We start from the raw sequence: 27,913 nt of genomic DNA, 5'->3' as shown, positions 1-27,913 counted from the left end.
CAGCAGTCACATACATAAAATCAAAGTCAAATACATAAAATCAGTGTACAGAAAAATCAAATTCAAATACATAAAATCAATGTACATTGATATAAAATCATGTACAGAAATCAGTTGCCTTTCTTATACACCAACAATGAAGCAAAAGAAAAAGAAATCAAGAAATCGATCCCATTTACAATTGCACAAAGAACCATAAAATACCTAGGAATAAACCTAACCAAAGATGTCAAAGATCTGTATGCCAAAAAGTATAGAAAATTTATGAAGGAAACTGAAGTAGACACAAAGAAATGGAAAAACATTCTGTGCTCATGGGTTGGAAGAATAAGCATTGTTAAAATGTCAATACTACCCAAAGCAATCTACACATTCAATGCAATCCCAATCAAAATTGCACCAGCATTCTTCTCGAAGCTAGAACAAGCAATCCTAAAATTTGTGGAACCACAAAATACCCTGAATAGCCAAAGTAATGTTGAAAAAGAAAACCAAAGCAGGAGGCATCACAACTCAGGACTTTAGCTTCTACTACAAAGCCGTAATCATCAAGACAGTATGGTACTGGCACAAAAACAGACACATAGATCAATGGAATTGAACAGAAAACCCAGAATTGGACTCACAAATGTATGGCCAACTAATCTTTGACAAAGCAAGAAAGAGTATCCAATGGAAAAAAGACAGTCTCTTTAGCAAATGGTGCTGGGAGAACTGGACAGCAACATGCACAAGAATGAACCTAGACCACTTTCTTACACCATACACAAAAATAAACTCAAAATGGATGAAAGACCTGAATGTGAGACAGGAAACCATCAAAACCCTAGAGGAGAAAACAGGTAATAACCTCTTTGACCTCAGCCACAGCAATTTCTTGCTCAACATGTCTCCAAAAGCAAGGGAATTAAAAGCAAAAATGAATCAATATTGGGACCTCATGAAGATAAAAAGCTTCTGCACTGCAAAGGAAACAATCAACAAAACTAAAAGGCAACCCATGCAATGGGAAAAGATATTTGCAAATGACATATCGGACAAAGGGTTAGTATCAAAAATCTATAAACAACTTACTAAACTCAACACTCGAAAAACAAATAATCCAGTGAAGAAATGGGCAGAAGACATGAATAGACACTTTCCAAAGACATCCAGATGGCCAACAGACACATGAAATGATGCTCAATGTCATTCATCATTAGGGCAATACAAATCAAAACCACACTGAGATACCACCTCACACTGGTCAGAGTAGCTAAAATTAACAACTCAGGAAACAATAGATGCTGGTGAGGATGTGGAGAAACAGGAACCCTCTTGCACTGTGTGGGGAATGCAAACTGGTACAGTTGCTCTGGAAAACAATGTGGAGTTTCCTCAAAAAATTAAAAATTAAACTACCCTACAACCCTGCAATAGCACGCCTAGGGATTTATCCAAAGGACACAGGAATGATGATTCATAGGGACAGATGTACCCCAATGTTTATAGCAGCACTTTCAACAATAGCCAAATTATGGAAAGAGCCAAAATGTCCATCAACTAATGAATGGATAAAGAAGATGTGGTTTATATATACAATGGAATACTACTTGGCAACGACAAAGAATGAAATCCTGCCATTCGCAGCAATGTGGATGGAACTGGAGGGTATCATGTTAAGTGACATAAGTCAGAGAAAGACAGGTATCATGTTTTCACTCATATGTGGATCTTGAGAAACTAAATAGAAGACCATGGGGGAAGGGAAGGGAAAAAATATATAGTTACAGAGAGGGAGGGAGGCAAACCATAAGAGACTCCTAAATACAGAGAACAAACTGAGGGTTGATGGGGGGCCAGGGGAGAGGGGAAAATGGGTGACGGCCATTGAGGAGGGCACTTGTTGGGATGAGCACTAGGTGTTGTGTGTAAGCGATGAATCACGGGAATCTACCCCCAAAACCAAGAGCATCCTGTACACACTGTATGTTAGCCAATTTGACAATAAATTATATTAAATTAATTACTGAACTTAATTAATAAAATTAAATACAGAGAACAAACAGAGGGTTGATGGGGGCAGGGGAGAGGGGAAAATGGGTGATGGGCATTGAGGAGGGCACCTGTTGGGATGAGCACTGGATGTTGTATGTAAGCTATGAATCATGGGAATCTACCCCCAAAACCAAGAGCACACTGTATACACCCTATGTTAGCCAACTTGACAATAAATTATATATATTAAAAAAAGTATAATAGCCATATATATCAAATAGAGATCAGGCTTTTTTTTAAAACAACTTGTGGAATATGTATAAATTTCATCACATAAAAAGTGACAAAGAAACAACAATTTCCAAAGACCTGATACCAAAAAACAAAACATGTTCTGACTACAATGCAGTAAAATTAGAAAAAAATAATTTAAAAAAAATAATAAAAAGACAACCTAAGAACCCTACACATTTTCAGACTTAATACTTCTAAACTTCCACTTTTAACCAGGATGGAGTAACAGAAACCAAATTTACCCTTCCACCTGTACCAACCAGAACCAAAACAAAACAAAGAACAGACAAAATACATGAAACAACAATTTTCAAGACACTGGATACCAGGTATGTCCACATAACAGTCTGAACATGAATGTTTATAGCAGTTTTATTTGTAGCAGTCAAAAACTGGAAAATAACTAAAATCTCCATCACTAGGTGAATGGATAAACAAATTGTGGTATATTCATACAATGGAATACTACACAGCAATAGAAAGGAATGAACTGTTAATAAATGCACCATGCAAAAATCTTAAAATAATTATGGTGAAAGAGGCCAGACAAAAAAAGAGAACAACTTTTTAAAATCAATTTTATGATTCCATTTACATGAAATCCCATAAAATGCAAACGAGTCTATAATGACAGAGAACAGATCAGTTGTTGCTTAGGGGTGGCAAGGGGCTGGGTAAATTACCAAGAGCAAAGAGAGAAGCTTTGGAGAGAGATTGGTATGTTTATTATTTTGATTGTGGTGATGGTTTCACAGGTATAGGTGTATCAAAACTTATCAAATTGTATACTTTAAATATGTTCAACCTACTAATCAATTATTCCATAATTAAAAAGTTAAAAAGGGGCCAAACACTAATTTCAGTACTTTACTTATATTTTAAATAATTAAAACTGGATAAAAGTAGATCCAACAGAGGGGGCCTAAAGTTCTTACTAGTGGCACTGTCCCATTCAGTGATCCTCCAAAAAACTCTTGAGGCCTCTGAGGAAACGTTTGAAACCTGTTTTAAACTAAGAGTTAACCAGAGATTCTTAAACTAGCTAACAAAATTTAAATTCACATACTTTTTAAATTATATTTTTTCATTTCAAATAACGTTAGATTTTCTAGCTGCCTCACAGCAATTTCTTAGAGTAATCTAATCAGCTCAGAGTATTTACATAATTAAATATTCAATTACTTTTTCTACCCAACTCTCAAAAGACACAGGTCCTTTCACAGACTGTGGGCTCGTGTTTGGAAATGTAACTGCAGGGGTGCCTGGGTGGCTCAGTTGGTTGAGCATCTGACTTCAGCTCAGGTCACGATCTCACTGTGAGTTTGAGCCCCGCATCGGGCTCTGTGCTGACAGCTCAGAGCCTGGAGCCTGCTTCAGATTCTGTGTGTGCGTCTCTCTTTCTGCCCCTCCCCAACTCACACTCTGTCCCTCTCTCTCCTTCAAAAATAAACATTAAAAAAAAATTTTAGAAATGTAACTGCAGCCTAACAAAACAAAGAATTTTAAATCTAGAAAGAACCTAGGCCTGCTACTTATAACAGAGTGGCAAGGGATTGGCGGGGGGGGGGGGGGGGGGGGGGGGGGGGAGTAACACTGGTCCCTTAAGAAACTCAGACTGAATATTGAGAACAGAGAATAAGTAGAAGCAGCAATAAAAGCATTCTTATGTAAAATAAAATGCAGCAAGGATCAGCCTTGTAAGAGAATATGACTCATTCTATGTGAGTAATGCAAATAAGTCACTGAGGACACTTACATTTGGAAATTCTTCACAAGAACTTTATTTAAGATTTCATGTCCTTATAAAAAGTACATTACATCAAGATTGCAAAAAAGACACTTTTTTCAATGAGAGACTATTATCTACTCCTATTACCTCATAATTCATTTCCTAACCTAACCCAAAGATAAAACATTTTTTCCTTCTTCCTTTTCTTCCTCCAGCTTTGAAAGGTCAAGTGCCATGAAGGATATCTCAGTAGAATGTGCAATTTCCTTGCCAGGAAAGCAGTAGGTTCCTATTGGCTGAATTCAAGACAGCCATTGGCAATCCTTATTCCCAGAATAAAAAAGGTCACTAAACCCTCAATTTAAATGCAATCTTTCTATTGTTTGCAACCTGTCTCCCTGAGTTTTTCTTTTACTTACACACTACATTTTAAAACAATCTTATAAAGCACTCAAGAATTGCTTAAGATTAAAGGATTTAAAGTTAACTTACCACTTTAGCTTAGCAACTATTTTCTCTATAAGAATCTCAAAGTTAATAAAAATATAGATGGGAAGACCCAATATTAAGAAGGGGATGAATTCTGAGAGTAAATACATTTTTAACCCTTGTCTTAAAGCACGATCCTACAAAATACTCAGAATGTTAAGAATGCAATTTACACAGTAAAAATAATTTGATTTGTTTTCAGTATGAAAGTATTTTTAATTTCTTTACTGCAGGTACAATGGCATCCAAGTCATCAATTTCTGTAACAGAAAAACAAGAATAAGAATAGCTTTATCTAGTGATAGGCTCAGATGAAATGACAATCTCTCTGGAAAGGAAAACCTCAAATGCAAAGGCAACACTAGCACTTTGATGCACATGAAATTTTTACCCAATAGTGGTGATAAGAGTATCACTGATTGAAACAAAGATGCTTTACAGGGCATCTGTTTGTAAAAGCTACCATATACCTACAAGTATCCTCTGACTCTGGTATTAATCTCATTAGCAGTGTCCTCTTATTAAGAGATCATACTGGCCACATTTGCGATATGTCATTGCCTCTTTAAATCTATATAATTACATGGGTGAGCCTACATGGTGAAATCCTGCGTAGAAGCTGTCTCTCTTCTGGGTACCCATCTGAGGACTTAATGATTTCTTCTCATGGAACATAGTCCTCTCCTTAATTCTACTGGACAAATTTCTCATTAGTAAGATCATTCTGAGGTCTACCTTTTAGATGAAACAACATATCTACCTAATAAAAAGTGTGAGGCTTCTCAAAGTACAAATCTCAGATGCAATGTACTGCAGAGCTTAGCCTGGTCCACCTTACCAGATAAACTAGCTCAGGTTCTTCTCTGCCAGATTCTTTGTGAATTTGGTTTCTCTTTCTAAGACTGTCTGCTTCCAACCAGCCTGTTAGAATTCAGTCTGAAAGCTCTTGGTCACTGGAGAAGCAAGGTCCTTTTCTCTCATTATCTAGACTCCAGCCCCAAAAGCCCCAGTGGGAGGTTCTCTAGATTCTGACCACTTTTTTCTACATTATTCTGCTAGGCCACTGTTTATAAATTCATTTTCTTTTATGTAAAAATGCTTCCTTAGATTCCACCTCTCTTCTTCCATGTTTAGCTGAATTTTGGTTGTTTTTCCTTTAGCCTAAATTTATAGCCTATGCTACTTAAGCTCCTGACTTCACTCAGAATACTTGTCTAGATACACTTACAAAGCATCAGGATATAAGAAAAAATATATATGCAGATCTACAACAGATTATTTGATTCATACTTCATATCACGATAAGATACAAGATCAAGTTATTTCCTGAACCCCATTCTGAAATCACACTTGTTTTTTCACTACATGAGAAATCTGCCTTATAAATAAATCCCACAGAGAAGGATCTTGGCTGGTATGAGAATATTCTCAGCTAATCATACCACTTATGTAAGAAAACAAAGTCCTTCTCCATATCTGGTATTCAGTACAACATTCCATAGTTCTAAATGCTTAAAATGACATCTAGTAATGATAAAAATAGTTATGTTTGCCAAACAATTTTAACCTTCCCAATGTTAAGTGTCATATGTAACTCCAGAGTTTCAACTGTGACAAAAATACAGAGTTCATCTGCAGAGAGATATGGCTTATTGAAGTAAATGATGCCACATGAACCATGCTGAGTATCGTATCTAAGAGGAAGTTTCTATAGAAGGATTCTGAAATAAGTGTTACCTGTACACCAACTGAAATGTTTATTAATGATGAGAACCTCACTGTTTAACTGCTACCACAAAGCAAGAAAAATATTATTCTATGAAACAAAGCTGTTTGGAATACGAGGCAACACATTTCTATGCCTAAAACACATTCAGTCACTGTCTCCCTTGCTTCCCCAGTCTACATAAAATAGGCCACAAAACTTTTACGTTTACTAGGCTAGATATTCCAGTCAGATGTTTCTTTCATTTATTCATCTTCTTACCAAATTTTAATTTACTCATTCCCTTATCTTCTACTAAACCTCATTTTCTCTTCTAATTTAAGAAATTTATTAAATGTCGGCTCTATGCCCAATGTGGGGCTTGAACTCACAACCATAAGATCAAGAGTCACAGCCTCTACCACCTGAGCCAGCCAGGTGCCCCCTCCTCTTCTAATTCAATTTCCTATGGTCAAGGAGGCATTCTTTAAAAAAAAAAAAAAAAAAAAAAAAAAAAATCTTTCAAATGAGCTATATAAAAAAAAATTAATCACTGAATAAATCACTTTAAACTTTAAAAATGTTCTTAATAGTAAGATAAATTACTTTTATAACCATATATAATCACACTTAAGAGACTTAGAGGCACCTGGGTGGCTCAGTCAGTTAAGCATCTGACTTTGGTTCAGGTCATGATCTCTCAGTTCATGAGTTCGAGCCCTTTGTCAGGCTCTGTGCTGACAGCTCAGAGCCTGAAGTCTGCTTCAGATCCTGTGTCTCCTTCTCTCTCTGCCCTACCATTACTTGCACTCTCTCTCTCTCAAAAATGAATAAACATGAAAAAAAAATTTTATAAGATAAGAGACTTGGGTCTTTGTTTTGCCTAAAATTCCTAAATAAGTTACATTTTTTCCCTTCAAGAGATAAAACTAACAAAACTCTCAATATGAACAAAAATGCAAATATATATCTTCCCTACTATATATAGGTTTATAAATGTGTCTTTCTTTATACAGATGTTTACTTTACATTACTTATCACCCTGAGAAGGAAATTTAATTTGTGTATTTAAAAAACACAGTAAGTTCTATCTTAAAAAAAAAAAAGAAGGAAGAAAAAAAAACAACACAAAACATCTTCCAAGATCATAAATTCTACCACGATTTCTTCTCATTAAGCCATGACAGAGTTAGGGTTTAAACTGGGCCCAGCCAGAGTAATGCCATTTCTCCTTTTAAGATTTCAAAACAAAGGCAATCCCCAGCTCCTTAAAGGATATGTACCTTCTCTGTTCTGTAGACCAACCCTAACCAACTCTAACTGCAAGTTAGGAGTGTGTTTCCAGAACTGTTAGTGCTTTTTAGACACTTTCTAACAAAACACTTCTAGGTACAAGCACTAATACAGTGACTAAGGAACACTCTTCCCTCCAACCCAATGATATCTTAAGACTCAAAATTTAACCACCAACAACAAAGATCTTACCTAAGATTTCAAGTAGATCATTAGTAAATGCCTGAAATGCTGGGAAAAATTCCTCATGTTCTTCCAATTTGTTGATAATGCTTTTAAAAAAAATGCACAGTTTACACTGAATTTCCCAACTTAAGGTTTGCATTTGATTGAAAATAAAACATTTTCACAATGTTAGGAAATTTCCTGCTAACTTAAATATAAATGTAATAATAATTTACTGCAATCCTTGATTTTTGAGCTCTGTGTTGATCTTTTACTACTTTTGTAGAGAAGTATCTATTATCAGTGTAAAACACGTGTTCCAAAGTTAAATTTATGTAACACTCCTGATGTGGAAAACTTTCCATTTAGCTCAAGGATTTTTAAGAGACCTTGCTTTTTAACGTTTTCTAAAAATTGGTTTTTATATCCAGTATTCTATTAAACATTAAGAATAAGTATCAGTAGACAGTATAAATATGGGAAGGGAAAAAAGACCAATAATGAGAGCTATGCTCCTTTTAAAAGCAGCAAGTATCAGGGACGCCTGAGTGGCTCAGTTATTAAGCATCTGACTTCAGCTCAAGTCATGATTTCATGGTTCCTGAGTTTGAGTCCCATATCAGGTGAGCTGGAGCCCTGCTTCTCTCTCCACACCCCCTCACTCACTTGTGCCCTCTCTCTCAAAAAATAAAAACAAACAAAAAAAAACCACTTGTTTTGAGGTACCTGGGTGGTTCAGTCAGTTGAGCAGCGGCCAACTCTTGATTTCAGCTCAGGTCTTGATCTCACATTCCTGAGTTTAATCCCAGCATTGGGCTTTGCGCTCACAGCATGGAACCTGCTTCTGATCCTCTGTCTCCCTCTTTCTGCCCCTACCCCACTCATGCTCTCCTCCCATCTCTCTCTCCCTCTCTCTCGAAAACATTTTTTTTACTGTTTATTTTTGAGAGAGAGAGAGAGAGAGAGAGAGAGAGGAGAGAGAGAGAGAAGACAGAGAGAGAGAGAGAGAGAGAGAGAGAGAGAGACAGAGTGAGAGCCAGGGAGGGGCAGAGAAAGAGACAGACAGAATGGGAAGCAGGCTCCAGGCTCTGAGCTGTCAGCACAGAGCCTGATGCAGTGCTCAAACCCACAAGTCTTAAGACCATGACCTGAGCCAAAGTCAGGTGCTTAACCGACTGAGCCACGCAGGTGCCCCTCTCTCGCTCTTAAAAATAAATAAAAGTAAAAAAAAAAAATTAAAAAAAAAAAGCATCAAGTATCAGAAAACTCAAGTGTCAGATTAGGTAAGGATTTTTCTTGGAAAACTTACATAATATATGGAATAGGTGGTTTATGTATGTGTTCCTCTTCCCATATGTTACAGTACCAAATTGGGGGGAGGGTGGTGGGAAGAGTTGCTTGAAGTATAGCTATAATGTTTCAATATTTAAAAAAAAAAATCAGATCTTATTTTAGAGATGACTAGCTTTAAAAAAAATCCTTAACATTTATCTTTTAATCAAATAATACACTGTTAGTGATTATTAAGTGGTCTATGGTGGTATATTAAAAATAGGACTGGTTTATATATTCTGAACACTTACATGATGTTGCTAATAAGGTCTGAATTTCTCCATATATAATTTCCCCTGGGAACAGGCTTAGAGCAGTAATGCTGGAGTCCTGACCCACCCTATATAAACTTAGAGGCCCTACAATCTATTTTTACCTTGAAAATGGTTGGCATTCTCTCCATCTATCTATAAGGTGTGAGATATTTTAGACTGTCAAATTATTTAAAAGATGCTATCCCAAACAGGAAAGGTAAATAACTTATAAAGTTTTGAAAGTCTTCAATTTCATCACTCCAAGCATTTTGGATAATATTTTGCAAACTTTTTAAAATAAATACCTTTGGAGATCTTCAGGTCCTAATACCTGCATAACCTGCTCATTCATATTCTCATTAATCAGCCTACACAATTTTCCAACTGTGCTCACCAACACACACAATGAAGTTGAACTATCTGTAAGAAAAAAATAAAAGGGTATTTTAAAACTGAATTTTCAAAATCATTAAATCAAATACTTTATGCTTCCATTACCCTCAATTTTTTACTTAAAAAATTTTAACCTACTTTTACTTGATTTATCAGGAATAATTCGTAAATGGGGGCCAGACAGGGCAAAGAGTCATCACCTAATTCTAAGAGTTCTTGGAGGTTTCTCACAGCATTGTTCATTTCTCCAAGCCTAGTATAAACTTCATTCATTCGAGGATAGACTCCATTTAAAGAAGGCACATCAAATAATTTTTGGAAGTGAGAAACAATAGCTTGCAAAGTTTTTAAGTTTGGTATATTGCTGTCCTGTCCAAAAGAGAAAGAGAAAGATGGTCCACGTCTTAAAATAATCCCAAGGCTTTAATAAAAACTTTAAAAAGAGACATAGAATTCTAGTAGAATATCAATATCTGTATCAGTATCCGTTTTTAAGATAAGATTACATTAAAATGTGAAAATTTACAGAAGTATTAAGCATTACCTTTTCCTTATTTTCAACTTCTTCTAACATGGTATCTACTATAAATAACAGATCTTCAACTCTGATACCTTCATTTTCATCCTGCTTTTTTAAATTATGCCAAGGCACCAGTTCTGCAGACAGTATTTTCAAGGACTTATACAAATCCTTTATAACAAAAGAAACAACATGGTATTATTGATTTTTTAAAAAGTTTCCATGATGATAATAAAATACAGTAAAAACTTGGATTCCAAGTAACTTGTTCTGCAAGTGTCCTGCAAGACGAGCAAACATTTCTAATAAATTTTAAGTTGATAAGCTAGTGATGTCTTGCAGTACAAGTAGTACGTGACGCCAAACGTCACATCATCACAACTGAACCAATGGTCTCTCTCTCTCTCTCTCCCTCTCACTGAGGGATTGTGGGTGATCAGTCTCCCATGCTCGGATGCTTGGTCTCAGGCCATGGTGTTTGGCAAAAATCGGTGATTTTTCAGAACTTTGGAAGGTGCCCTCAACCAGCACTAGTGTATGTTTCGTCACTTCAAAGCACCTATGGACAGTCCTTTGCTTTTCCATACAAGAGTAAGCTTAGGAATGCATTGCTTCAATGCTAGGTCACTGAATAGGTTCCTTGTTAAAGTTGACCAAAACGAGAAAGATTCCATTTGAGCCAACAGACAGCAGTGATTCCGTTAGTGATAGTGGTATAACCCTCCTCTCTTTTGTCTCTCTCACACCAGCCACAAAGGTTTTCAAAGGTAAGTGCAGGTTAATTTATTTTTCTTTATTACTTTGTATTAGATTACAGTATTGTAATCATTTTTACATGAATATTTCTGGATTGTGGAATGAATGTTCTGAGTTTCCATGATTCCTTATGGGGAAATTTGCTTTGATATACAAGTACTTTGTATATGGATTACAAGCATGTTTCTGGGATGAATTATGCTCACAAACCAAAGTTTTACTGTAAAATTATCCAGGCAGGTATGTGTGTGTGTATGTGTGTGTGTGTGTGTGTGTATGTGTATGTATATATATATATATATATATAAAACATTTGGGCTCCTGAGTGGCTCAATCAGTTAACCATCCAACTCTTGATTTCGGCTGAGGTCATGATCTCATGATTCATAGGATTGAGTCCTGAGTGTCGGGCTCTGGGCTGACAGCGTGGAACCTGCTTGGGATTCTCTCTCCCCCTCTCTCTCTCTGCCCCTCCCCAAATCACACTCACACTTGCTCTTTCAAAAATAAACATTAAAAAAATTATATATAGGGGCGCCTGGGTGGCTCAGTCGGTTAAGCGTCCGACTTCGGCTCAGGTCACGATCTTGCGGTCCGCGAGTTCGAGCCCCGCGTCGGGCTCTGGGCTAATGGCTCAGAGCCTGGAGCCTGCTTCCGATTCTGTGTTTCCCTCTCTCTCTGCCCCTCCCCCGTTCATGCTGTGTCTCTCTCTGTCTCAAAAATAAATAAATGTTAAAAAAAAAAAAAAAGTTTTATATATATATATATATATACACACACACATATATATATAAACAAGAATTGTGTGTATTTATATTTTATATATATATATATACATATATACATACATATATATATATACATACATATATATATATGTATATATATATATAAAATCAAACCATCATCAGTACCTTTTTTATTTTTAATGTTTATTTTTGAGAGAGAAAGAGAAACAGCACAAGTGGGGGAGGTATAGAGAGAGAGGGAGACAGAGACTCGAAAGCAGGCTCCAGGCTCTCAGCTGTCAGCACAGAGCCTGATGCCAGGCTCAAACTCACGGACCATGAGATCATGACCTGAGCCGAAGTCAGATGCTTAACTGACTGAGCCACCCAGGCGCCCGTATCTTTTTAAAATATCATTACCATTTTAGAAAAACTCTGTTATATTGCTTTCTCCAGGTAAATATAGGGCTTACACAAAACACGATATATTGATGATCTCCAATCTATTGTTTTTAATTTATTTATTTTGTGAAACAGGGAGAGCACACGCAGGTAGGGGAGGGGCAGAGAGAGAGTGAGGAAGAATCCCAAGCAGGCTCTGCAAACATGTCTAATAAAATTTAAGTTGATAAGCTAGTGATGTCTTGCAGTACAAGTAGTACTGTTAGGGCAGAGCCCAATGTGGGGCTCGAAGATCATGACCCCAGCCAAAATCAAGAGTCGGCACTTAATCAACTGAGCCACCAAGATACCCCTTGATTATGTCAACTCTAGATGTTTAAAGTAATTATATGTTATTTATTAGTACTATATGTTATTTAAGTACTTATTTTTTTAACTATTGATGGATAAAAAATAAACCTGAATATTTTATAACAGATTTATTGAAATGTAATTCACCTAACATAAAATTCACCCTCTGTTAAGTGTACAATTCAGTAATCCTAATCAATTTACAGAGATGTGCAACTATCACCATTATCTAATTTCAGAACATTTTCATCACCCCCAAAAGCAATGTCATTCCCATTCACAGCCACTCCCCATTCTTCCCTGTCCCCAATCCCTGGGTCACTACTAATCTACCTTCTGTTTCTATGGATTTGCCTATTCTGGGCATTTCACATAAAGTGGAATTATACAGTAAGTGTCCTTTTGTGACAGGCTTTCCTTCACTTAAGATAATGTGTTCAGGATTCATCTATTATAGCATTTATCTCCAGGCAGGTTTTTATCTTGAAAAAAATTAACTTAAAAGATTCTAAATTAAATTAATTCTAGTCTTCATGACAGCCTACTTAATCTTCTTGGCCTAGACAAATTGTCCCACTCTATTTTATTTTTAATTTTTTTTAATGTTTATTTATTTTTGATAGAGAGCACACGCGAGTGGGGGAGGGACGGAGAGAGAGAGAGAAACAGAATCCGAGACAGACTCCAGGCTCTGAGCTGTCAGCACAGTGCCCGATGAGCGTCTCGAACTAATGAACCACGAGATCATGACCTGACCTGAAGTCAGATGCTTAACTGACTGAGCCACCCGGGCGCTCCTGTCCTAATCTATTTTAAACTGTGCACAAAGGACAAAGCTACTCTAAGTTTAAAACTCTAAGACTGGTCAATTGGTAAGTAAGACTGGTAAATAAACATTTACTGAGCATCTACTATGTGCATGGCACAGTCCTTGGCCCTTTAGAGCACTGCTGTCCTCTCTCCCCTCTTTGTATTCTCTCTCTCTCTCTAAAATAAACAAACAAAAAAAGGCGGGGTGCCTGGGTGGCTTGGTCAGTTAAGCATCAGCCTTCAGCTCAGGTCATGATCTCACAGTCCATGAGTTTGAGCCCCACGTCGGGCTCTGTGCTGACAGCTCAGAGCCTAGAGCCTGCTTCGGATTCTGTGTCTCCCTCTCTCTCTGTCTGCGCCTCCCCTGCTTGCACTCTGCCTCTATCTCTCTCTCAAAAATAAATAATAAAACATTAAAATAAAAATACATTAATTAAATAAATTTAAAAAAAAAGAAAGTGAAGAAATTTTTATCTTCCATGGATAGATAGAATAAGTAAAAGTAGTATTGGCTGCTTCTGGACTATTAACTGCTCTACAGAATAAACAAATGTGGACAGTTTTGAAAGAAGGAAAATTATTTCAAATATGAAGAAGGAAAAAATCCCCAATTAAAATGAATGAAGAACAAAATATTACATCTGAGGAGGAATAAGGGCCAGGAAAAGCTGCAGCATGGAGACACCAAAAAGAGGAAGATGAAAGTAGAGCAGGGTCTATATAATAAAGAATATTCAACCCTTTACCTTTAGGGAAGTCAGCTGATCTGCCCACATTTCTATTATAGGAATAAGATGCTCAAATCCACAATCTTGAACAAAATCTTTATGAAAATGTTGGGCTCCTCCTTTGCTCTGTTTATGAATTATTACTGGAGCTCTTGGATTGTGAACAACTGAATTGATGCTACTTAGCACCTTTAAAAAAAGACAATGTTTTAGTTGAAAGGTCTATCATTGTCCTATCCAAGTGGTCTAGGTTACAGAAGTGCTTTCTATGTTAATGTATCATCATTTTCAGAATTAATTTTGGACATTAAGAAGCTCTTTAACTGACACCTGTAATGTTTTGGAAGTACAGTAGTTGCATCAACAGAATTAAACATGTAATTCTAATGAGAACTACAGATTTCATAGAAAAGCGAAATGCATTTCAAATGATTTAGACTTGAAAGTAGTTATGAATGACCTCTTACAATCCACACAGGGAAAAATAATCATCAATATATCCTTAGCTAGAGTCTCACATTTCTCTAATTCTATCTCCTCATATTTAAGCTAAATCAGATATTAAAAGGGTCATTTCCTGTTGTTTGTTTCATAGCTTCAATTAAAGGCCAAAGTGTAAGGACAGTGAATAATAAAGTCCCACACATTCTATACAAAAATCCTGGAAACATCATGCCAATTCTGGAAACCCCAGACCCAATTCAGAGAACTCATCCGTAATATGTTGTTCCTCTACAACCACTCTCAGTACCAAAATCTGTATTAATGAAGGCTCTAAAGAGAAAGAGAAACAATGTATATGTATATAAATACATCTAAAGAGATTAATTTTAAGGAATTGGCTCACAAAATTATGGAAACTGAGAAGTCCCAATTTCTGCAGTAGGCAAGCTGGAGACCCAGGAGAGTCAAGGAAATACTTCTACTTTGAATGCCCACAGGCTTAAGATGCAGGAAGAGACAATGCTTTAATTCAAGTTTGAAGGTAGGAAAAAACTCATGTCCCAGCTCAAAGGCTCCATCTTATTAACCCTTTTTGTTTTAGTCATGTCTTCAAATGACTGGATGAGACCCATTCACATTAGGGAAGGCAATCTGTTTTATCCAGTCTACCAAATCAAATGTTAACCTTATCCATAAACACCCTCACATATTCATATGTGACATATTCAGAATAATCTTTAACCAAATATCTGGGCACCCCATGGCCCAGTCAAGTTGATACATAAAATGAACTATCATAAATACCCACATAATCATTACCTGGATTCAACAACTGTTAACATTTTCCCATATTTGCTCACTCTATTTTTAGCTGAATCATCTGAAGAAAATATAGACATGATAAAATTTTATCCTCAAATACTTAAGTATGCATCTCTTAAAATAGGCATATTCTCCTACAAACTCATAACACCATTATTATATATAAGAAATTTAACAGTAATTCCCTAATATTATCAATGCCTGGAGTGAATTTTAAATATCTTAACATGTATAATATGTGACTATCCGCCCCCTGTTGAAAGTTATGAGTTCTACCTTATATATCATCCAAGCAAAGGAGGAGACCCAAAATGGCAAGTTTAAAGGGAAAAGAGTAGGTGTGCCTGGGTGGCTCAGTCGATTAAGCATCTGACTCTTGGTTTTGGCTCAGGTCATGATCTCGCAGTTCATGAGTTCAAGCCCCACATTGGACTCTGTGCTGACAGTGCGGAGCCTGCTTGGGATTCTCTCTCTCCCATCTCTCCCTACCTGGTTTGCTCACTCTCTCTCTCTTTCTCTCAAATAAATTTTTTAAAAAAGGGGGAGGAAAGTAATTTCCATATTTACCTCCATCAAGCCCATATCATTTAATAAATAATTACATAAGCATAAAGACAAGATACTATTTTGATCTTGGATCTTTGTCCCTACTCATACTTCAAGCTATATTCATAGGTCTCCTGGTAATAAAACTTCAGATGTTTGGGGCGCCTGGATGGCTCCATCGGCTAAGCGTCCAACTTCGGCTCAGGTCATGATCTTGCGGTTTGTGAGTTCGAGCCCCGCGTCGAACTCTGTGCTGAGCCTGCTTCGGATTCTGTGTCTCCCCATCTCTTGACCCCTACCCTGCTCATGCTCTGTCTCTCTCTGTCTCTCAATAATAAATAAAGGTTAAAAAAAAATTTTTAAAAAAAACTTCAGATGTTTACTTACGAGTTTTCTTTTTTAGTTTAAGAGAGAATATTTCAATATTTTTTTCCTCTTGTATGTATGTATGTATGTATTTATTCACATAGCTTATTTATTTATTTTGAGAGAGACAGAGAGAGAGCAGGAGGGGCAGAGAGGTGGGGGAGAATCCCGAGCAGACTCCACACCATCAAGTGCAGAGACTGAAATGGGGCTCAAAATCACAAACTGTGAGATCATGACCTGAGCTGAAACCAAAAGTCGGACACTAGCCAAGTGAGCCACCCAGGCACCCTCTCTTGTATTTACACATATTTTAATGGAGAAACTAAATCCCCTTCACAGATTTATTACTGACAGCAGAGCATTTCTTATGACTTGACCACAGTCAGATGACTGGCAGAAAAATGTGTATTAACAATGAGAAAATAGTAAAATGACTTAAACAATTACCAGAGAGATGAGAATTAAAACAAAAACAACCCAACTCACAAATAGGTCTTATCTTATTCAGAAACAGTTTGCAGATACTGATAAACTCTTGATATGGATAAAAACTGTATCTTGAAAGTAAACATTAGACAAGTAGAAAAGAATTAAGATAACAGATGTCGTAAGTACTAGAAAAGAAAAAGAAGACAAATCTCAACCTAGCAAATTTCAGGAAAAAAAAAAAGAATGGAACTAGAAAACATATAAATAGAAAACAAAGATGTCAGGAATAAAAGTAGATATAGGAGTAAGGTCTCAATATCTATGATGGTTTAATTGCCTATTAAAGGACAAAGCCTCTCAAATTGAATCTAAGAAACAAAATGAATAAAAGAAACTCAGTTACATGCTGGGTACAAGAGAGTTATCAAAAAAAAAATCTGTTTTCAGAAAATTGCCTGGAAATGAAAATCAACACAGATATATGAAGAACCAGCAACAACCAATTAAAAAATGTAATGGAGGAAAGGATGCCATTCTTGATAGCAATACAAGTTATAAAATACCTAGGAAATAAACCTAACAAGAAACGTCCAAGAGCTAAATTTAAAAATATATAGGGGTACCTGGGTGGCTCAGTCGGTTAAGCGTCCAACTTCAGCTCAGATCATGACCTACCTAGCGGTCCATGAGTTTGAGCCCTGAGTTGGGCTCTGTGCTGACAGCTCAGAGCATGGAGCCTGCTTCAGATTCTGTCTCCTTGTCTCTACACTCATGTGTATTCTCACTCTCTCTCTCTCAAAAGTCAATAAACATAAAAAAAAAAAAAAAAAATAGCTCTTTAAAAAAATTGAAAAAATATATAAAGCTTTATTCAAGGCTATAAAGGAAGGCCTAAAGAAAATTAGAGACATATTTCTGAGACGATTAAAAAATGTAAATGTGTCATCTTTCCAAATATTAATCTAAAAAGTTAATTCAATTTCAGTTGCTCTCAATAGGATCTATTTTTGAATCTGACAAACTGTTCATCCAGGAGAGTAAATGTGCTAAAAATATAATAAAGGAAAAATTTTAAAAGAACGATGCCTAAGATTCTTTTCCTAAAAGGTATCAAAACCTACTATAAAATTACAGAAAGTAAAAGAATATGGGAAATAGTATAAAAATGGAATAGACTAAGGAGTCTAGAAATAAATAAACCTATGCATATGAGTGGATATGACAGAGGTTTCATTTCAGTGAAGTAGAGAAAGAATGTCTATGAGAAACTGCAAACTCAAATGCATCTAGAAGCAAGTTAAGACCATGAGTGAGTGAAGCAAGCATGGCCAGGGGCTATGGCTAACTAAAGAGCACATGCCCATATGTGACAAGAGAAAGGCATAATTCTGCTCTGATAAGGACTATGCAGGAATTTGTTGCCAGATTCTGTAGCTTTTTAAGAGAAGGTAGAAAAAAGAACAAATAAAATATCTTAATTTTTAAAATATTAGTAATTAATTCAAAGTTTAAAAAACCCTGTTTGAGTCCAATAAAATAAGAGCACAGGCCCAGTTCAGTCAGTAAACAGGCTGGCTTGATCACTATCTATTCAATAAATGGTCTATAAAAATCACTAAGGTTAGGGGCACCTGGGTGGCTCAGTCAGTCGAGTGTCCGACTTTGGCTCAGATCATGATCTCACTGTTTGTGAACTCGAGCCCCGCATCAGGCTCTGTACTGACAGCTCAGAGCCTGGAGCCTACTTCAGATTCTGTGTCTCCCTCTCTCTGCCCCTCCCCCACTCATACTATGTCTCTCTCAAAAACAAATAAACATTAAAAAAAAATCACTAAGGTAAGATCTCTACATCACACCACATAGAAAATTACAATTCAGAGGGACTAAATGTCTAAATAAAAACAGAACCATGTAAGGACCTTAAGAAAATAAATTTATATATAATAACAGTCATAATAATAATACCAACAAAAGCAACAACACAAACAATAAAAAGGGAAATGGCTTAAGAGAGGAGAATAGGACAGACCAACAACCAGCAAATGAAATGGGTTAGTAAACAAAAATCTCCCCCTCTCTCTAAGTAAATAAATAAACAAACTTTAAAAAAGAGAGAGAGTGAGAACTACAGGCCAATCTTAAAAATCTTATTAGCTTTTTACTACCCTACTTTTAATTAGGCCAAAGTCTTTCAAGGAGTAAGACAAATTCTAAGTCTAGCTACCTACAGTGTTTTCAGCCAAGAAGACATGCCATGATAAAACAGGATAAGCACACACAAATACAAATATTCTTTACCACCTGATAACTTATTAAACTGAGATGAAAATTAAAGTTCAAATACAGTAAGAATGGGGAACTTTAACACCCCACTTACATCAATGGACAAATCATGTGAACAGAAAATAAACAAGAAAACAAAAGCTTTGAATGACACACTGGACCAGATAGACTTAACAGACATATTCAGAATATGCCATCCTTAAACAGGAGAATATACGCTCTTTTCAAGTGTACATGAATATTCCCCAGAAGAGATCACATATTAGGTCACAAAACAGGCCTCAACAAATACAAAAAGACTCAAATAATACCATGTACCTTTTCTGACCACAACAGTATAAAACTAGAAATTAACCACAAGAAAAAATCTGGAAAGACCACAAATACATGGAGATTAAACAACATGCACTAAACAATGAATGGGTCGACCAAAAAATCAAAGAAGAAATTTTTAAAAATACATGGAAACAAATGAAAATGAAACACAGTGGTCAAAAACCTTTGGGATGCAGCAAAAGCAATCCTAAGAGGGAATCCCTAAGAGGGAGTTAAATGGCAAAACAGGCCTACCTTAAGAAGAAAAATCTCAAACAACCTAACCTTATACCTAAAGGCGCTAGAAAAAGAACAAATGAAGCCTAAAGCCAGCAGAAGGAAGGAAATAGTAAATATTAGAGCAGAAATAAATGATATAGAAACTAAAAAACAATAGCACAGATCAATGAAACCAGGAGCTGGTTCTTTGAAAAGATCAAGAAAATTGATAAGCTTCTAGACACACTTATCAAAAAGAAAAGAGAAAGAACCCAAATAAAGTCACAAATCAGAGAGAAGTAACAACCAACACCACAGAAACACAAACAATTGTAAGAGAATATTATGAACAACCTAGAAGAAATGAATAAATTCTTAGAAACATATAAATTACCAAAACTGAAACAGCAAGAAATAGAAAACTTGAACAGACCAATAACCAGCAAATGAAATGAGTTGGTAATAAAAAAAACCTCTCTTTCTAAATAAACAAACTTCAAAAAAAGAGAGAAAGAGAGAACTACAGGCCAATATTGCTGATGAACAGATGCAAAAATTCTCCATAAAATATTAGCATCCTAATCCAACAATACATTTAAAAAAAAAGCACTCACCACAATTCAGTGGGATTTATTCCTGGGTTGCAAGCGTTGTTCAATATTTGCAAATCAACCAACATGATACATCACATTAATTGAAAGAAAGGATAAGAACCATATGATCATTTCAATAGATGCAGAAAAAGCGTATGACAGAGTACAATGTTCATTCATGATAAAAACCCTCAGCAAAATAGGTTTAGAGGGAACATAACTCAACATGTAAAAGCCATATGTGAACAAAAACACAGCTAACATCATCCTAAATGGGGAAAAACTGAGAGCTTTTCCTCTATGAACAGGAATAAGACAAGAATATCCACTCTTACCACTTTTATTCAACATGGTACTGGAAGTCCTAGCCACAGCAATCAAATAACAAAAAGAAATAAAAAGCATCCAAACAACACAAGAAACAGGTGTAGGCAAGGATGTGGAGAAGAAGGAACACTCTTGCACTGTTGGGGGGGTCAAACTGTGCAGCCACTCTGGAAAACAGTATGTATGGAGTTTCCTCAAAAAGTTAAAAACAGAACTACCCTATGGTCCAGTGATTGTACTACTAGGTATTTACCCAAAGAATACAAAAATACTAACAGAAAGAGATAAATGCATCTTGATGTTTATAGCATTATCTATAATAGCCAAATTATAGAAACAGGCCAAGTGTCCATTGATCAATGGATAAAGAAGATGTGTATATGCACAATGGAATATTGAACAGCCATAAAAAAATGATGAAATCTTACCATTTGCAACCACATAGATGGAGCTAGAAAGTATTATGCTAATATTTTGTCTCTGAGAGAGAGACAAATCCCATATGGTTCCAGTCATATGTCGAACTTAAGAAACAAAATAAGGGCGCCTGGCTGGCTCAGGTGGTGGATGGAGCATGTGACTTTTGATCTTGGGCTTGAAAGTTCAAACCCCATGTTGGGTAAAGAGATTACTTAAAAATTAAAAAAAAAAAATTTTTTTTTTTGATTAAAGAAAAAAAACAAATGAGCTAAGGAAAAAAACTATAGAGAACAAACTGATGGATAACAGAAGGAAGGTGGGTGGGAGGATGGGTGAAATTAGTGATGGGGATTAAGGAGTGCCCTTGTGATGAGCACTGAGTGTTGTATGGACGTGTTGAATCACTCTATTACATAATTGAAACTAATATTATACTGTATGTTAACTAACTGGAATGTAAATAAAAACTAAAAAAAAATTAAAGAATAAAAGAAAAAAGAAACCAAGGTTCTCTACCAACACCAGTCTCTTTGCCAGCTGTTCAGTACCTGAAAGTATCTCTGGTCAATTAGGGCCTGCTGCTGGTTGTCTTTGCTGGGTTCATCTTGTTTCTCTGGGTCCTCCACCTTTTTTTGACTGAGAAGATCCTTTAATCTAAAGGGGAGAAAATAAATCAAGATAACACAAAATGCTTTCCTAGACACCGGATTAAGAAAACAAACTGAGCCAATGATTCAGCTCCCCTCCAACAGCTTTATATCATTTTACATACACATGTGTGTGTGAATGCGTGTATATGCATGTATAAATTTTTTTAATTTAATTTTATGAGCCTAGACTACGAAGATGGAAATGGAGACCAGGCCGAAGAAGCGGAGGTTAAAACAGGCAAGGAGGGCAAGGGGGAAAGTGCAACTTGCCTCCATCCTAGAGTCTGTCTGATGCTGGGGGTCAAGGAGGGAGCCCTGGGTGCAGTCTCTCATTTTAAATTTTCTTAAGGGGTGCCTGGGTGGCTCAGTGAGTTGAGCATCCGACTTCGGCTCAGGTCACGATCTTGTGGTGAGTTCGAGCCGTGTGATGGGCTCTGTGCTGACAGCTCAGAGCCTGGAGCCTGCTTGCGATTCTGTGTCTCCCTCTCTCTCTGCTCCTTCCCCACTCACACACTGTCTCTCCCTTCTTCAAAAATAAACATTAAGGGGCGCCTGGGTGGCTTGGTCGGTTAAGCATCCGACTTCGGCTCAGGTCATGATCTCACGGTCCGTGAGTTCAAGCCCCGCGTCGGGCTCTGTGCTGACCGCTCAGAGCCTGGAGCCTGTTTCAGATTCTGTGTCTCCCTCTCTCTCTGCCCCTCCCCTGTTCATGCTCTGTCTCTCTCTGTCTCAAAAATAAATAAACATTTAAAAAAATAAAAATAAAAATAAACATTAAAAAAAAATGGGGGGGCGCCTGGGTGGCTCAGTTGGTTGAGTGACCAACTTTGGCTCAGGTCATGATCTCACGGTCTGTGCATTCAAGCCCCACATCATGCTCTGTGCTGAAAGCTCAGAGCCTAGAGCCTGGAGCCTGCTTTGGAATCTGTGACTTCCTGTTTCTCTGCCTCTCTCCAGCTCATGCTATGTCTCTGTCTCTCAAAAAATAAATAAAGTTAAAAAAAATTTAAAAAAACAAATTTTCTTAAAACAGGGCTGACAGGGCAGTTGCCTATGTACTAGCAACGCTTTCCCCTTCCTGAAAGCTATAATACTACAGCTATTCTAGCTCCTTGTAACTAAGAAAACTCACGTAAATAATGTGATGCCCGTGTTACACTACTAATCATTCTCTTATTTCCCAATTGCATATGAGTTCATTGATGTTTTAGAAACCTATGCTGTAGGAGAGTAGGCTGTACTCAGAAATATGCTAGGATTGTTTTATTGTCTCCAAAGCACTGAGCAGGGCCTAAGGGCCACAAAACCCCTAAGAGCAGCTAAAAGATTCTTTACATACTTAGTGGACACTCATTCCATGTTGCTAGAAGCAAGAGCTGTGTTTCTTTGTGGAGTTTGGGAAACCCAGAAAACTGCCCCTCCAGCTTAAAATATGCTGTGCTGTCTCCTGCTTTCTAGAGCCATCTCCGTACAATAGGCTTCTATGTACAGATACTTTATAGCTTTTAACCATATCTGAAGCCTTTCTATGATCTCATGATGGCTCCCATTCTGGAGATGAGGGACCAGTTGAAAAGTGGAATGCCAATTTTGTTTTTATAACTCCTGCTTACTTAGTCACAAAGATACAAAATACATGTAGAGACCAATACAAACCTCTCAGAGCTGTATGTTCCCTAAGTCCTTTTCTCTACATTCCTAGGATTTTTTTATATGATTAAGATGAAAAGAGGGTAGGTTTCCTTCAATCTATCAACTCCAACGCTACAACTCTGAAGGTAGCTGTTTGTCTAGGGGTGAAGTCTAGCTCCAGGCCAAAATCCTATGTATTACCTTTCAGGCCCAAACCACTGACAATTACAAAGGCTTTGCCTGGAAAGCTCTGTGAGAGGAAGTTGCCCTCCCACATCAGACTTGGTGCACAGTCTGGGCACTGCAATCTCTGGAGGGAGTTGCTGTCAAGAACTCAGACCCCGGGACTCCACCCTTCCCTTGTGACCCCTTGGCCAGCCGTGCTCACCAGCATTTCTGCATTAGTGCCTCCATCCAGAAGCTCTTTAGTGGGGTGGCCCTGCCTGAGGTACTTTTCACTTCTCCTTGTGGGGAGGAGTCCTGACTAATATACTTTTCTCCACTCTGACTCAGTATTTTCCACTCCAAGGCCTTCCCCAGGCCCATGAAACAGCAGGAGTCTTTTGTGCAGGGCTCCTAGGCAGTGATATGTTTCCTCCCATCTGCACAGCATGTCATTCACTGACCCTTGCCTGGTACCTTTCCAACGAGAAGAACGGAACACTAAAAATAGAACATTTTTTGGCTGCTTATACTACTGCAGTAAGTGAATAAAGACTTGGTTGTGCATTTCAGTTTGGTTCACTGTCCTCTGATGACCTTGACATCCATCAGCTCAATACCAGGGTGACAGGATTCTGATTTTGTTTTCTCCTAGCAAAATATAAATACCACTGAAATTAAATGGAATTAGTGTAATACCTTTACTTATCTTGTACTGGCAGACCTATTTGATCACTTCCTAACAACCGAATTTTATAATCAACCTCTTTGTAATATTAACTCAAATAAGAAAAGTCCATGTGTTCCCATGTTAAATAGATTCATTTGCTATTAAAGATTGATTAGCTGAAAGGCAACTACAAATCTAAAGAAAAAAAAAATTGAATTCTCTCAGGTTCTAAAAGGGGAGAGAGACTTTCCCCTTCTTTTCTTTTAGCATTTTCTTTGGAAAACTTGTAGTTGTAAATCCCTTCTCTCTTTAAGAAGTACGTAAATCTTCTTAACATTTAAATAAGCCTCTTGCCAAGTTTACATCCTAGGAATGTCTTTCATTCTTGGGAGCCTTAGAACCAAATCTTAGACATCAGGGAGGAAGGTGCCTTGTCTCCCTGTGTCTGCCTAAGCTCCTGGCTCTAGGTTGTTAACTTTCTGCTTATTAAAAACATGGAAAGCTTTATTTTTCCTTAGGATAAAGACAATTCACATGTATGTAATGGACTGTATATGCATGGCTATATAATAGAGTGAGATTTCTGTCTTTGTAATTTTTTTGGCAGACTGCCTATAATGTACATCACAGTCTAGTTAGATGTTTATTCAGTAATAAAATTGTTCCTTTTTCTACATATGTGGAGAGAATTCACCAGGCTGACAGGATATTTTATTTTTAATTATTTGCCCAACATTTGTAGTTCTTTGAAAAAATATTCTACCTCTGCCACTGCAGAAAATGAAAACTGGAAAAGCTTTACCTTAAAAAAACATTTTCATCAGGTGTTTTGTTGGTTCCAATTAGGATGATGGCTAAGAGTCAGAATGATTGGGTACAAATCTAATTTCTTTTCAAGTTCTTCCATATACCACCCATGTGATAGGCAAGTTATCTAACATTCCTAATTCCCTGTTTTCACATCTAGATTCTACAGAAGTTCCAAATTAAAAAAAAATATATTAACTTTTAAATTACAAATTTAAATTTCTAAAGCATAAATAATTTCTACAAAATCCAACAGAATATAGCAGGGATTGGTTCTAAATCATAATTTTAAAGGCTAATAGTGAAAAGTCAGAGACTCCTGGGTGGTTCAGTCAAGCGTCTGACTCTTGATTTCGGCTCAGGTCATGACCTCACAGTTCATGAGACTGAGCCCCATGTTGGGCTCTGACAGCATGGAGTCTGCTTGAGATTCTCTCTCTCTGCCCCACTTGCATGCTCATGCTCTCTCTCTCAAAATAAATAAACATTAAAAAATTTTTTTTTAAATAGCAAAAGGTGAGTTTAAAGATGAGAGCTCAAATGAACAACAAAAATATATACACTCAATTCTCATTATTCATGATAGTTATATTCTATAATGTCACCACAAACACCACAAAGATTGAACCATTGCTCCTAGAGTTAATACAGAGTCAGATTCCTTCATGCATCTGGAAACATTTTCCTCAACTGATTAATATATAAGCTTATTTTATGTGTGTTAACGTTTAAAGATACCTTATTTACTATTGTTGATTCATTAACACTGAACTCATGGCTAACAGTGGTATAACTCACACCTAAGTGAAATTTACTTGGCACGTTTATTTTCTCTGTAAGCCACATGACAGCCTTCTTCCCACTCAGAAGGGACACTAGACAGCACTTCAACACTATGCTTGGTGGCCCATCTTGGGGAAATCACCAACAAAAAGCACAAAAGTCCAAAAAAAAAAAAAAAAAAGTGGTACTAGAACAACACAAAGAATGCTTCTGTACAGCTATGAGAGCTGAAACAAGAGGAAAAACCATCACCTGTTCAACAGCTGCAAATGTGTGTTGGGCATGTCCATACATGATCATGAAAGTGCCACAACTATTCATGTGGGGATTAAAGATAAATTTTAGCAGGTTAGGCAAATTCACAAATATGGAATCTGAATAGTGAGAACTGACTACCTATCTCTATGTATACGTAAGTACATGACAGTGTGTTTATATCTTCACTAATATACTTGCCTTTAAGTGAGTAAAATTCCTTCGAAGGGGATCAGGATACACTCCAAAATATGCCACTTTGACAGAGGACATGTTTTAAGCCAAAAGAATTTGAGACACGGCAGGTGCCGGAAGGACTCTCTGACCTCCTACTTCTCTCCTGAAGCAGATCATAAGAGCCTTATGTACTAGGTGCCCTCCCTATACCTAGAGGAAAGGACCATCTTCATCTCTGAAGACAGAGGGATTCCAAGAAAGAATCCAAGTTTTCCCCAGTGTACTTGGTTCATGCTCTTTTGTCCTATTATGTTTTCCACAATTTTCCACTTTATCAAACATTAGTTTAAAAAAAAAAACGCTCAGCTTAAACTGTTTCTTCAGGCCTTCATTTCCTTATGAAGACTTTGATATATTCACTATAACATCTATTGACACCTTCTCCTCTTTTTACCTCCCTACATCCTCCTTTTCCAAGTTGCTTCTCAACCAGTTTCCCTATCTCACTGAGACACTAACAACTAGTTGTTGGCCCAAAACTATTCAAGCCTGTAACTGAGGAGTCTTGATTTTTTTTCCCCCTCAGCTGCCTATATCCAATCCATCACCAAGTCTTGTTCTACCTCCAATATTCCAAACACTTCTCATTTCTGCCACTACTGCTCCCTGTGACCTTGTTACTACCACCTCTTGTCCAAACACACACAACAGCAACTCATACTATTTCACATTCAGTACTTACACTGTATCAAATTGGTTTTATTTTTTTTCATCATCCTTCTCCTTCCAGGTAATCTCCATGAGGGCAAAGACCCTTTCTATTTGACTTACCACTGCAATTCCAGTAACCAGAATACCAAGTACATAGTAGGAAGTACTAAAGGTACCCAAAATATTAAGCAATAGTAGGAAGGGAAAAACATTAATTGAACTATTGGCTGAAGCCTTTCCAAACCTTCCACTTCGCTTTTCTTTTTTTGTTTTCCTTCTGTACTATCTTTTTTTTTTTTTATTGAGTTTTTTTTTTTTTTTAACGTTTATTTATTTTTGAGACAGAGAGAGACACAGCATGAACGGGGGAGGGGCAGAGACAGAGGGAGACACAGAATCAGAAGCAGGCTCCAGGCTCTGAGCCATCAGCCCAGAGCCTGACGCGGGGCTCGAACTCACGGACCGCGAGATCGTGACCTGAGCTGAAGTCGGACGCTTAACCGACTGAGCCACCCAGGCGCCCCTCTTCTGTACTATCTTAATGTAACTAGTATGTCAATTCCTAGATGTCCAAAATATTTGCCTTTCTCTGTGGCATGTGTTGCCATAGGAAGGAAGAAACACAGCTGTCATGAAAACGGAATCAACTTATGTTAATACAATTGATTTAATAGATCTAATGCATATATTAACTCACATAGTTTTCAAAATATTTCCCCCCAATGCTTCCCACACTACCTCCTCAAGTTCCATTCCTTTGAATGAAAGAATACACCTAGATAATCTTCAGAAAACACTACTACTATTTGAGGGCCAACTTTTTCAAACTGCTTTTCAAAGTCAAGAAAAGTACCATTAAGTGATGGATGTGAATGGCTCACTGCATTCTTCCTACTACTTTTAAAGTATGATGAGTCTATGTATTATTCAGGCCATGACTGGCACCAACAAAAATCGGAGGCTGTCATCTCTAATTTCAGTGATTCCCTTGCAATTCCTCTATGACTTTCAAAGACAATTTTCTGGTTAAAATCTTTGCCCTTGTTATATCAGGCAAATGCCTTTTTTTGTTCTTATTTAGCATAAGTATACAGTCAAATACAACACAGTAGCAACTGTTTTTAAACTGTGGAACCAGAAATATCCTTTTGAGAAAACACACCTTAGTAAGAAAATAACTTTTTTTTTTTTAAAGTAGGTTCCATGCCCAACATGGGGCTTCAACTCACAACCCTGGGAACAAGAAACATGCTCTGACAACTCAGTCAGCCAGCCACCACTCAAAAATATCCTTCTCTGCCATTTTCCCCCATCAGTCTGGTAATTTCAAGCTTAGGCCACCATGAGGTAACCATGATGTAAACTTATAGGTA

The 27,913-nt window shown here is 37.0% G+C and overlaps 1 protein-coding gene across 8 annotated transcripts in view; it reads right to left on the bottom strand.

The window, feature by feature from the left end:
• Positions 1-4,028: 4,028 nt before the first annotated feature.
• Positions 4,029-27,913, bottom strand: part of CEP70 (centrosomal protein 70) — a 79,300-nt gene continuing 55,415 nt past the window's right edge. For 7 of the 8 annotated variants that reach the window (XM_053903776.1, XM_053903777.1, XM_053903778.1 and 4 more), the window contains 7 exons: positions 21,242-21,347; positions 13,945-14,115; positions 10,176-10,322; positions 9,832-10,000; positions 9,544-9,658; positions 7,680-7,759; positions 4,029-4,749 (listed from right to left, as the gene is read on the bottom strand). In XM_053903776.1, coding sequence (XP_053759751.1) covers positions 4,688-4,749; positions 7,680-7,759; positions 9,544-9,658; positions 9,832-10,000; positions 10,176-10,322; positions 13,945-14,115; positions 21,242-21,347 — 850 coding nt within the window. In that variant the 3' untranslated portion in view covers positions 4,029-4,687. The remainder of the gene's footprint in view (positions 4,750-7,679; positions 7,760-9,543; positions 9,659-9,831; positions 10,001-10,175; positions 10,323-13,944; positions 14,116-21,241; positions 21,348-27,913) is intronic. The other variant, XM_053903780.1, reaches the window with a different exon arrangement.

This window comes from Panthera pardus, unplaced genomic scaffold (genome assembly GCF_024362965.1).
Source record: "Panthera pardus isolate Hobbes unplaced genomic scaffold, ASM2436296v1 HiC_scaffold_16, whole genome shotgun sequence".
In the NCBI taxonomy this organism is placed as follows: Eukaryota; Metazoa; Chordata; class Mammalia; order Carnivora; family Felidae; genus Panthera; species Panthera pardus.
The sequence above is the reverse complement of the archived record's forward strand: the minus strand, read 5'-3'. Positions and strand labels throughout refer to the sequence as shown.